At 45.2% G+C, this 12,845-nt stretch overlaps 1 protein-coding gene across 7 annotated transcripts in view; it reads right to left on the bottom strand.

Annotated features, from left to right (window-relative positions):
- Positions 1 to 12,845, bottom strand: part of SFI1 (SFI1 centrin binding protein) — a 59,116-nt gene that overhangs the window by 3,541 nt on the left and 42,730 nt on the right. For 4 of the 7 annotated variants that reach the window (XM_043498040.1, XM_038373668.2, XM_038373666.2 and 1 more), the window contains 5 exons: positions 12,548 to 12,724; positions 7,285 to 7,547; positions 6,535 to 6,630; positions 3,993 to 4,275; positions 3,089 to 3,242 (listed from right to left, as the gene is read on the bottom strand). In XM_043498040.1, coding sequence (XP_043353975.1) covers positions 3,089 to 3,242; positions 3,993 to 4,275; positions 6,535 to 6,630; positions 7,285 to 7,547; positions 12,548 to 12,724 — 973 coding nt within the window. Of the gene's footprint in view, positions 1 to 3,088; positions 3,243 to 3,992; positions 4,276 to 5,520; positions 5,557 to 6,534; positions 6,631 to 7,284; positions 7,548 to 12,547; positions 12,725 to 12,845 lie in introns of all 7 variants that reach the window. The other 3 variants (XM_038373659.2, XM_038373660.2, XM_038373664.2) reach the window with 1 other exon arrangement.

Below are 12,845 nucleotides of genomic sequence, written 5' to 3'. Positions count from 1 at the left end.
GAGGTCTTTGTATTCGAAATGCTGAGCCTAGTTTGACTGTTTAGTGTTGTACAGTGACAGGGTCAAGTAAACACCTTTGGGTCTATTTATTCTAACAAAATTGACACACCACCACCTCTAACCTCTCTTTCCAGGCTAACAACAGAGTGGTTCTTCACCTGCGACTGGAACATGACCCACAAGAGGTTAAAAGAGAATGGGCCAAGATTTCCAACATGCAGTATCCTACAGAGCCTGTACGTGTTACTGTTGATTTGACTCACTCCAAATTCAGCTTGCATATGCATGAGGAGTTGCGGGGTCCTTCAACGTATGGCTTAGCAGCACTAAGGATCTGTGGTTTTGGACCTGTTATCATGCTTTGAGCCAGGAAAAACAAGCAGCAGATACACACTACAATTTACATTATTTCTGTTAGGAGGAAGCACCTCATCCCCATCCTATGCAACATTTAGAACCTGCACTTCATGCTTCTAATTAAAGGTAGACCCTGGCCGTAGTACAGACAACCACTTTGAACTGCAGGCTGCAGTGTTCAGATCCTACCTGCTCACTGGGGTTCACGTAACATCTGACATTCAGTCAAAGCACTGCTGGGATGAGTGCTATAATGTGTCACTTGCTCCCTTGACTATCCTTCTCCCTCCATTGGGTTCTCTCCTTAAAACCCAAAGCTGTGGCTGCTCACTTTCATAGATTCATAGATACTAAGGTCAGAAGGGACCATTCTGATCATCTAGTCTGACCTCCTGCACAGCGCAGGCCACAGAATCTCACCCACCCACTCCTATGAAAAACCTCACCTATGTCTGAGCTATTGAAGTCCTTAAATCATGGTTTAAAGACTTCAAGGAGCAGAGAAGCCTCCCTCAAGTCAACCATGCCCCATGCTACAGAGGAAGGCAAAAAACCTCCAGGGCCTCTCCAATCTGCCCTGGAGGAAAATTCCTTCCCGACCCCAAATATGGCAATCAGCTAAACCCTGAGCATATGGGCAAGATTCACCAGCCAGATACTACAGAAAATTCTTTCCTGGGTAACACAGATCCCATCCATCTAATATCCCATCTCAGGGGATTTGGCCTATTTACCCTATAAATATAAATGATTGTTGACCCTCTCAAAGAATTCTAGTAGATTGGTGAGGCAGGATTTCCCTTTACAAAAACCATGTTGACTATTCCCCAACAAATTATGTTCATCTATGTGTCTGACAATTGTGTTCTTAATTATTGTTTCAACCAGTTTGCCCAGTACTGAAGTCAGGCTTACTGGCCTGTAATTGCCGGAATCACCTCTGTAGCCCTTTTTAAAAGTTGGCATCACATTAGTTATCCTCCAGTCATTTGGTACAGAAGCTGATTTAAATGATAGGTTACAAACTACAGTTAGTAGCTCTGCAATTTCACATTTGAGTTCTTTCAGAACTCTGGGGTGAATACCATCTGGTCCTGGTGACTTATTACTGTTTAGTTTATCAATTTGTTCCAAAACCTCCTCTATTGACACCTCAATCTGGGACAGTTCCTCAGATCTGTCACCTGAAAAGAATGGCTCAGGTTTGGGAATCTCCCTCACATTCTCAGTCGAGAAAGACCAATGCAAAGAATTCATTTACTTTCTCCGCAATGGCCTTATCATCCTTGAGTGCTTCTTTAGCATCTCGATCGTCCAGTGGCCCCACTGGTAGTTTAGCAGGCTTCCTGCTTCTGATATACTTTAAAAAAATTGCTATTACTTTTTGGATCTTTGTCTAGCTGTTCAAAATTTTTTTTGGCCTTCCTAATTATATTTTTACACTTCATTTGCCAGAGTTTATGCTACTTTCTATTTTCCTCACTAGGATTTAACTTCCACTTTTTAAAGGATGCCTTTTTGTCTCGTACTGCTTCTTTTACTTTGTTGTTTAGCCATGGTGGCACTTTTTTGGTTCTCTTATTACGTTTTTTAATAATGGGTATACAGTTAAGTTGAGGCTCTATTATGGGTGTCTTTAAAAAGTTTCCATGCAGCTTACAGGGATTTCATTTTTGGCACTGTACCTTTTAAGTTGTTTAACTAACTTCCTCATTTTTGTGTAGTTCCCCTTTCTGAAATTAAATGCTACAGTGTTGGGCTGCTGTGGTGTTTCCCGCATCACAGGGATGTTAAATTTAATTATATTATGGTCACTATTACCAAGTGGTGCAGCTATGTTCACCTCTTGGACCAGATCCTGTGCTGCTCTTAGGACTAAATCAAGAATTGCCTCTCCTCTTGTGGGTTCCAGGACAAGCTGCTCAAGACACAGTCATTTAAAGTGCCAGGAAACTATCTCTACATCCCATCCTGAGATGACATGTACCCAGTCAATATAAGGATAATTGAAATCTCCCATTATTATTGAGTTTTTTATTTTTATAACCACTCTAATCTCCCTAAACATTTCACAGTAACTATCGCCATCCTGGTCAGTAGTATATCCTGACTGCAATATTCTTACTATTAGAGCATGGAATTACTATCCACAGAGATTCTATGGTACAGTTTGGTTCATTTAAGATTTTTACTTCATTTGATTCTACACTTTCTTTCACATATAGTGCCACACCCCTTTTGGAGCCCTCTAAAAGTTCTTAATGCCTTTGATGGTGAGCAGTACCCCAGAAACTGCTTTGTATCAGTGAAATTGTTTGTGTCATGGGACATCATCTCTAGCAAGTTCTACCATTCTATGAGGCAGGGAGGAGTATGTATTTGGGTTATGCTGTATAAACTCCCCAACATTAAAATAGGCTCTGCTCTTGGTATCTCTGGCCAGGCTGGGCCCTAGAGGTTCCCACCCTTCTCTTCTGGAGAACTAGTCTCCCAATAATCCTCTGAACACCCTGGAGCATAGAAAATTGTATCACTTGTATCTTCCCTTTCAAAAAAACAAATGGCTGACCTCTTCCTCCAATACCCAGTCAGCTCCCACACACCGGCTCAATGAGCAGGTAGCTTTGCTTCTTCCCCAATCCAATCTTGCACATATTAGGGGAGGCTTTCAGTGCTGCCAGGTCAGGGATGGCCAGGGGATGGCTGCTGTAATTTAGACATGAGAACATACCTGCAGTTTTTGGCCTGCTCTCTTTTCCTGTGACATCTTCGCACAGCAGCAGATGTGCCTGCGAGTTTGGTTGCTTCCTCTCCTTCCCCACAGTGACCTGTTGAGGGTCTTGGAGAAAAGCTTCCAGGTGACCCTTCCAGGGCTGACCTTCACTCTACAAAGCCAGGAGCACAATAAGGTGATACAAATACAGCCATCTCACCTCTCAAATAGGATTCGGGTGAACAGGGCCACAAAGGGCTTTAAAACTGGACACTCTGTCCGTGGCCTAACATACCCCTCCTTCCACTGAGGGGGACCCCTGCATTCACTTGGTGTCCACAGGTGCCTTTTCCCATCTCTTCAGGAAGGGTAAACAACTCTTCCCCTCTGCAATAGAGCAGAGGGATCTAAATGCTGTTCAAATGTTTGCAGAATCCCATTCTTCCTTCCCCCTCCCTTTGTTTGCTAAAGAACATAGAAACATGTCTTTGCTGCAGACATAAGAGCTGCTGCTGAATTTAGTCAGTCTCAACTAGATTTCATCTGGCTGTAGCTACTCTGAAGCCTTTGATAGAGCAGCACTCTCAGATGTCAGCAAGATGTCATTACTAGCTGGTGACAAAGGGACAGGACCAGGAAAGACGTGAATTCTAGTGCAGTACCACACACATGAATTAGCCAAAAAGCAAATTGTTGCTTCAGATTGTCACTGTAGTGACTGTGGCAAGTGGAGGAGAAAGGATTGATGTGCATTTGGAGCCTATCTAACTTGATCTATTAAAAAGATAGGACCAGGTGCTAGGGGAGGCATAGGCCAGCTCAGGCAAGAAGGGGTGGGAGCCCTTGAAGAAAGTCGGATAGTAAAGCTGCATCAGCCAACTCCAGTTGTCCGGTATTCTAGTTACTTCTGCATGAAACTCACCTTTTCTGATTCACATTTCAAACGTGACATGAAGGACGAGGGAGGCAACAGCACTGGTTTTGGACTTGTCTGAGCAGGATAGTATGTGCCATGTGTCCAAGATGGTACACAGGCTGGAGGGGTAGGCACGGTAAGGGGGCATGAGGAATAACTAGCGCTATCCATCTGGATCAGCTGATTACAGCTGCTTTGCTCTGTTTGAGTTGAGGCAAGTAAGGCCCCAGCCCGAGCAGAATGTTTGTTCATGGATGTTTGCGTCAAAGGCACCTCTCGTCCCTCCATTCTAGAAAGGGAAGGAAAGAGAGAAGGGTTTGTTACTTTCCAGCCAGCCCCATAGTCTCCTTTATATTCAATCCAAAATAGCCAGAAGGGGAACACATAGTTATAACCATTCACCCTACTGGAGGTTAATCCATTGTAGTCAGACAGCCCGGTAAGCCACTGAAAAATACTGTACATGTTGCTTAGCAACATTGCCTTCAATCTGTGGCACAGGATCATAAGAAACTGCTGCTCCTGCTATAAAAAGCACTGTTGCTAAGGGGCAATAGCAACCTGGTTAGGACCCCATGTTAAGTTCTTTAACAGGCAGCAAGCCTGGAAGAACCAACGCAATCATGAAAGATCAAAAAAGCATCAGATAGAGATGGTGCCTGGCAGTGTTCCCTCTAATATATTACATCCATGTGCGGAATGAATTTTGTTATGTGCACCAATATGAAGGTGATGTGACCTAACAAAATTCATTGGCGGGAGGTGGCCCTCAGGTCTCAGGCAGAGTGTGGAGGTGTGAGTGTGTGTGGGGGTAAGGGCTCTGGGTCACAGGAGGGGGCTCAGGGCTGGTGCAGAGGGTTGGAGTAGAGAAAGGTGGAGACTCTGGGGTGAGGTCGGGGATGAGGGGTTTGGGGTGCAGGCTGTCCCAGGGCTGCAGTGGAGAGAGAGGACTCCCCCCAGTCTGCTCTCGCCACAGCAGCTCAGGGCTGGGGGAGAGGTGCCTTGCCCTGGCTGTGGCAGCTCCAGTGGGGCTGGGCCAGGCCGAGGGAGCAGCGCCTCTCCCCTGGCCGTGGCAAGTCCAGGGCTGGTCCGTGCTGGGGCCGGCAGGCAGGGGTGCCTCTCCCCATCACAGCAGGTCCATGCTGGGGGAGAGGCATCTCTCCCCACCACAGCCCAGAGCCCCTGTGTGGGGCTTAATACAGGCAGCTACATGGCCGCACAGCTTAGAGAGATCTTAGGTGCGTGGTATCTCCCCTCCTAGAGCATTTTAACCTGAACCTGTTGACAGCAGATTTAAAAAAAAAAAAAAAAAAGTAGTGTTCAGGGAGTATATTTTTACATCATTTTGGCCCCCGCAGTGGGGACCTGATCCAGGTTTAGACAGCACAGAGAATGGAGAGAGACTTCTCTGAACTGCAGTATCTTCCCTCTCCCTGAAGCTGTACCACCAGCTATAAAAGTAGGGTTTCTAAAGAGAGCATGGAAAAGAGCTTACTTAGTACTTTCAATAAGAATTTCCTGTTGAAAAACTTACGCTTCTACGGCAGGTGCAGCTTCAACCCATTCATTTCTGAGAGAAGTGATACCATAGTTAGAACTTTCAGAGTAGCAGCCATGTTAGTCTGCTCAAATAAAATTGTTAATCTCTAAGGTGCCACAAGTCCTCCTTTTCTTTTTGCATAGTTAGAACTAGCACTGATAGCATTACAGTTGGCTCCTTGACCATCCTCAGCACTGTAAATCACAGTCCGAAGAGTGATTGCAAAAACGGTAACTCCTTGCTCAGCAGCTCTGCACCCTGTGGGGACTCAGGGTCAGCTCTGGTTTGTTTATTGACTAACAAATACTTCTTACTCCTCTTAGCCCTGCAGAGCAAATTCAGCCAAGACAGGGGGAGCAGGATTCTATTCTAGCTCACACATCATTAACAAAATTGTTAAGTTCCAACGGCAAGGCCAAAATTCAGTTCCATTCAGATTGTCTGGTGTCTCGGGGCAAATGAGGGCAGGGTTTAGGATCTATGAGCCAGAAAGTATCCAGTGTGACACAGATTTCAGGTTAAGGTGCAGGGCAGGCAGTTAGAAAAAACACCTTTTGCTTGTAAATTGAGCCCACAAATTCTGGAAATCATTGAGGCTCCGAACACATACAGCTCCAAAGCCTTTTTGCACAGACTCTTTGCAGAGTAGAACTTGTGACTCTTTTGGGGGCACACTATTTTAGATGAACTACGTAAGTTCAGTCTTTCCTGCAAATTTATGTACTAGTGAAACTAAGCTCTTAGCACATGGTAGGTTAACGGCTCTGACTGCTCTGTTATTCTTTTCCATTGTATACGCAATTTGAAGCTCTTCATGTCACTGTGCTGCCTTTCATATTGCACAGAAGAGATGTCTATGCAAAGCAAGATCTCAGCACAGCTTAATAAATTTCACAGCTCACAAGGTGGTACACTCAGTTAGCGTGGCAGGAGCACAGCAAGAGGTCATTGCAATCACCACTCCAATTAGATTCTCCTCTCCTACTTTTAAAGATCTAGTGTTCTTACTCATTGAAAGGTATCCCCAACAAGCCCTCTCTCTCCAGAGACTGCAGCAGAAAGTCAGGTCTACGGGGCTGTAATCTTGCCTGGCGGACTGTGTTTCTGGGAAAAACAACAACAAAAAAGTCAATTGCTAAGATCCCGGGGACTCCTGTCCGTTACTGAGGCAGCTTTACAAAATCTCCCCTCCCCAGTCATCCCCCTGCCCACCCAAAATGCACTCAGCATGAGATCACCAGCAAGGTTGGCAAGAGATTTATAGGAAGCAGCTTTCAGAAAGCACACAGTTCCCCTTTCCCATAAAGTTGGGGAGAGGACTGACCAATTTCAGCACAGCTAGCACTGTGTGGCTTAGTGGCAGCTCTGGGACCTCACTGTGGTCAGATGAGTTTCATGGTGGTAATATTTCTGTCCCTGTACCACTTTGCAGGCATTCCTGTGTGAGCTCCCACTCAGAGACCACCAGGACCCCAATAATCCACTGCCATACAGTGAGGACGTTTCATTGGGAAGGCATTAAGCTGGGCTGGGCTAGTAATGGGCTGCCAAGGAAGAGTCACGAGTCCTTTCATTATTCATGGGCAGCCGTATACATTATGCAGCAGTTCTATTATAACTCAGCATTAACAGACATACGCTGCAGCATCAGGAGGTAAGGGGAAGTTGTGTGGAAATTCACAGCAGCCACCGTGGGATTTAAGAAATGAACTGAAAAATGCAATGCAAGAGTAAAGCAGGATGTGCTGAAACACTCACAGCTCACTGAGAACTGAATCGCCAGCAGCCAGGAGGAATGGCAAATTGTCGCTTTTCATGGGCTGCGGCACAGAGTACAGAGTCACTGCTTTTGCTGCGTCTCCTCCTGCCCCAGGATTGGCATCAGGCATGGGCATCTTAAACGTCACCCTCTTCTTCAGAGAAGGCAAAGAGGAGCGAGGCTTGTCTAGGTTCCTGCCAAGAGCCTTTCGTTTCCACAACATGGCACAACGATACACTGTCTGGTGAAGGCCGTAGGCTGCCTGCCAAGCAGAAAGAACAGTAGGTCGTTTGATGGCTGAGAGTAGGGGGAAGCAGCAGCATGCCACCCAGGAAGGAGGGTTTTCCAAGGAAGGAATGGGCTTGGGAAGTAGCTATGGATAACAGGATGGTGTCTGGCTGCTGGGTCTTGCCCACAAGCTCTGAGTCTAACTGATGGCCATATTTAAGGTCAGGAAGGAATATTCCCTCAGGCCAGATTGGCAGAGACTCTGAGCGGTTTTCATCTTCCTCTGCAGCGTGGGACACAGGTCACTTGCAGGTTTAAACTAGTGCCCATGGTGGATTCTCTGAAACTTTAAGTCTTTAAATTACGATTTGAGGACTTGTGTAACTCAGCTAGAGGTTACAGATCTATTACCAGAGCAGGTGGGTGAGGGTGTGTGGCCTGCAATGTGCAAGAGGTCAGACTAGATCAGGGATGGCCAAGCTTACTGACCCTCTGTGCCGCATACGATAATCTTCAGTCATTCGAGAGCTGATGCGCATCTGCTGGGGCTCAGAGCTTCTGCCCAGCGGGAGTCACATGCCAGGGCTCAGGGCTTCTGCCCCACTCCTGCTGAAGCCCCAAGCCCAGGCAAGTGTGCCCTGCAGGGCTGAAGCCCCTAAACTCCTCTTCCCACTGGGCAGAATCCTCTACCCCACCACCCCGCTGCAAGGCAGAGATCCTGAGCTTCCCCCCAAAGTCTGGTAGGTGGAGAATGAAGTGGGGGGGTCTCCATGAGCCACACTAACTGTAAAAGAGCCACTTGTGGCTCACGAGCCAAGGTTTGACCACCCCTGGACTAGATGATCATGAGGCAACTTTCTGGCATTAGAGTCTATCAGTTCTTGATACTGGAATCATGGTCCTGGTCCTGTTGTGCTCCAGTATAGACAATTATCAGCCACCTCAGTGGCACCAAGACCAGTGAAACAGGCCACACATTAGCACAGAGGAGTATGACCCCCTTTATCTTGAAAACTAGGAGCAGGCAGGGAAGCTTGGCCAGGGACAGGAGCAGGGGACCTTCCCTTATGCTAGGCTTCATTCCCAAAGTAGCTGCAGGTCTATGGTCCCTGCAACCACAAATATTTTACGTTGGTACCAACTTTTTCCTATCATTTCCATGGATTTTTGTTTATAAAACCATTTTCTAACACAATGGGGCTTTCAGCTTCCTGGAGCTGTTCTGCTCCCAAACAACACAGACCCGGGACTCAGTGGCATTTCCAGACTCCCTTTGTGCAGTTGTAGCATAACCACCACATTGGAAAGAGTCTAGTGAAGAACAGACAAGAACTGGGTTTGATGCAGCATCTTCCCAGGTATCCAAAATGCTTTACACTAATGCAGCCTCCCAGAACACAGTGATCCTGGCAGGCAGGCAGAGCTCCCACCTCGCTCTGCCCTGTGTGTAACTTCTGGGCAGGTGTTGGTCATTTTCAAAGTGGCCTCTAAGAAAGGTTCCCAGGTGAACATAAGAACGGCCAGATCAAAGGTCCATCTAGCCTAATATCCTGTCTTCTGACAGTGGCTAATGCCAGGTGCCCCAGAGGGAATGAACAGAACAGGTAAACATCAAGTGATCCATTCCCTGTCGCCCATTCCCAGCTTTTGGCAAACAGAGGCTAGGGACACCAACCCTGCCCATCCTGACTAAAAGCCATTGAGGGACCTATCCTCCATTAACTTATCTAGTTCTTTGGCCTTCACATCCTCTGGCAAGGAGTTCCACAGGTTGACTGTGCATTTGTGAAAAAATACTTCCTTTTGTTTGTTTTAAACCTGCTGCCTATTAATTTCATTTGGTGATCCTTAGTCCTTGTGTTATGAGGAGGAGTAAATAACACTTCCTTATTTATTTTCTCCACACCAGTCATGATTTTATGAACCTCTATCATATCCCTCCTTAGTCATCTCTTTTCCAAGCTGAAAAGTCCCAGTCTTATTAATCTCTCCTCATACGGAAGCCATTCCATACCCCTAATAATTTTTGTTGCCCTTTTCTGAATCTTTTCCAATTCCAAAATATCTTTTTTGAGATGGGGCGACCACATCTGCATGCAGTATTCAAGATGTGGACGTACCATGGATTTATATAGAGGCGATATGATATTTTAGGTCTTATTATCTATCCCTTTCCTTAATGATGCCCAATATTCTGTTCATATTTTTGACTGCTGCTGCACACTGAGTGGATGTTTTCAGAGAACTACCTACAAGGACTCCAAGATCTCTTTCTGGAGGGGTAACAGCTTATTTAGACCCCATCATTTTATATGTATAGTTGGGATTATGTTTTTCAGTGTGTACTACTTTGCATTTATCAGCACTGAATTTCATCTGCCATGTTGTTGCCCAATCACCCAGTTTTGTAGCCCTTCACAGGGCTGGATCTTATCTGGAGTAGTTTTGCATCATCTGCAAATTTTGTCACCTCACTGTTTATCCCTTTTTCCAGACCATTTATGAATATGTTAACTAAGAGTGGACCCAGTACAGACCCTCCGGGGACATTATTTACCTCTCCATTCTGAAAACTGACCATTTATTCCTACCCTTTGTTTCCTATCTTTTAACCAATTACCAATCCATGAGAGGACCTTCCCTCTTATCTCATGACAGCTTACTTTGCTTAAGAGCCTTTGATGAGGGACCTTGTCAAAGGCTTTCTGAAAATCTAAGTACACTATATCCACTGGATCCTCTTTGTTCACATGCTTGTTGAGCCCCTCAAAGAATTCTAGTAGATTGGTGAGGCATGATTTTCCTTTATAAAAACCATGTTGACTCTTCCCCAACAAATTATGTTAATCTATGTGTCTGATGATTTTTTTCTTTACCATAGTTTCAACCAGTTTCCCGGTATTGAAGTCAGGCTTACCAGCCTGTAATTGCCGGGATGACCTCTGGAGCCCTTTTTAAAAATTGGTGTCACATTAGCTATCCTCCAGTCATTTGGTACAGAAGTTGACATAAATGATAGGTTACAAGCTACAGTTAGTAGTTCTGCAATTTCACATTTGAGTTCCTTTAGAACTCTTGGGTGAATGCCATCTGGTCCTGGTGACTTATTACTGTTTACTTTACCAATTTGTTCCAAAACCTCCTCTAATGACACCTCAATCTGGGACAGTTCCTCAGATTTGTCACCTAAAAAGAATGGCTCGGGTTTGGGAATTTCCCTCACATCCTCAGCCGTGAAGGCTGACGCAAAGAATTCATTTAGTTTCTCCGCAATGGTCTTATTATCCTTGAGTGCTCCTTTAGCATCTCGATCGTCCAGTGGCCCCACTGGTTGTTTAACAGGTTTCCTGATTCTGATGTACTTAAAAAAAAATTTTGCTATTACTTTTTGAGTCTTTGGCTAACTGTTCCTCAAATACTTTTTTGGCCTTCCTAACTTTATTTTTACACTTCATTTGCCAGTGTTTATGCTCCTTTCAATTTTCCTCACTAGGATTTAACTTCCACTTTTTAAAGGATGCCCTTTTGTTCTTCACTGCTTCTTTTACTTTGTTGGTTAGCCACAGTGCACTCTTTTGCTTCTCTATGTTTTTTAATTTGGGGTATGAATTTAAGTTGAGCCTCTATTATGATGTCTTTAAAAAGTTTCCATGCAGCTTGCAGGGATTTCACTTTTGGTGCTGCACCTTTTAATTTCTGCTTAACTTCCTCATTTTTGTATAGTTCACCTTTCTGAAATTAAATGCTACAGTGTTGGGCTGCTGTGGTGTTTTTGTCAACACAGGGATGTGACATTTAATTATATTATGGTTGCTATCACCAAACAGTCCAGCTATATTCACGTCTTGAACCAATCATGTGCTCCACTTAGGACTAAATTAAGAATTGCCTCTCCCCTTGTGGGTTTCAAGACTAGCTGCTCCACGAAGAAGTCATTTAAGGTGTCTCTCTGCATCCCGTCCTGAGGTGACATGTACCAGTCAATATGGGGATAGTTGAAATTCCCCATTATTATTGAGGTTTTTTTTTTTATTTTTATAGCCTCTCTACTCTCCCTGAGCATTTCACAGTCATTATCACCATCCTGGTCAGGTGGTCAGTAATATATCCCTACCGCTATAGTCTTATTATTAGAACATGGAATTCTATCCATAGAGATTCTATGGTACAGTTTGATTCATTTATGATTTTTAACTCATTGGATTCTACGCTTTCTTTCACATATAATGCCACTCCCCCACCAGCACGACCTGTTCTGTCCTTCCAATATATTTTGTACCTTGGTATTACCCTATTATATCAATATCCTCTTTTAATACAAGGCACTCTAGTTCACCCATCTCATTAGTTAGACTTCTAACATTTGTATATAAGCACTTTAATAACTAATCACTTTTTAGCTGTAATTGAATGGAACTCTTTTTCGCTTGACTGTTTCTCATCAGATCCTACCTGTATTTTATCATCTTCCCCATCTTCTCCTCCTTACAGGACATAGAGACTCTCCATTAATAGATCCTCCCCTAAGGGATGTCTCTGTCCAAACCACATGCTCCTATGCACCTGCCAGCTTTCCCCCAGCCCTTAGTTTAAAAACTGCTCTATGACCTTTTTAATGTTAAGTGCCAGCAATCTGGTTCCATTTTGGCGAAGACAGAGCCCATCCTTCCTGTATATTCTCCCCCTTTCCCAAAAGTTTCCTCAGTTCCTAATAAATCTAAACCCCTTCTCCCTACACCATTGTCGCATCCACGCACTGAGACCCAGCAGTTCTGCCTGTCTAAGTGGCCCTGCGTGTGGAACTGGAAGCATTTCAGAGAATGCTACCATGGAGGTCCTGGACTTCAATCTCCTACCTACCAGCACCTGTCTGAAGTGTTACAGACCCCGCTGAGGGACAATGAGGTCTGCTGAGCGACAAGGACAGAATGTACCTCTAGATCAGAGAAGCAATGAACTTAAAACCTGAAATCCCACCTCCCTTCAGGGCAGGTGTAGTGCCCAGGCCAGAGCAATGATGTGAATCTTGTTTACCTTCAGCTGGTGCTGGGCTTGAAGCTGCCCCCGGAACTGTTTCATGCCAGTCATGTATGTCAGGATCTGGGTCACACCCTCCTTCAACAGGGCAGCACGGTAAACCGCTACAGCTTTTTCCATGCGGCCTTTCTTCCGCTGCTGCTCCCGGGCAAACCCCAGCCAGGCATCAAACACCTTCAGTAAAGAGAAGGAGCAGCAAGCTGCAAGAGTACGGCTACAAGAGTTATTGCCTCTCAGAGAGAGGCAGGCGTAGGCACCAAAAACTCCCCCTGCAGACGACAAGTCCCTCCACAGG

The sequence above is a fragment of the Dermochelys coriacea genome, chromosome 15 (genome assembly GCF_009764565.3).
Source record: "Dermochelys coriacea isolate rDerCor1 chromosome 15, rDerCor1.pri.v4, whole genome shotgun sequence".
NCBI classification, from domain to species: Eukaryota; Metazoa; Chordata; order Testudines; family Dermochelyidae; genus Dermochelys; species Dermochelys coriacea.
This window is presented reverse-complemented; position numbering and strand designations above follow the sequence as displayed.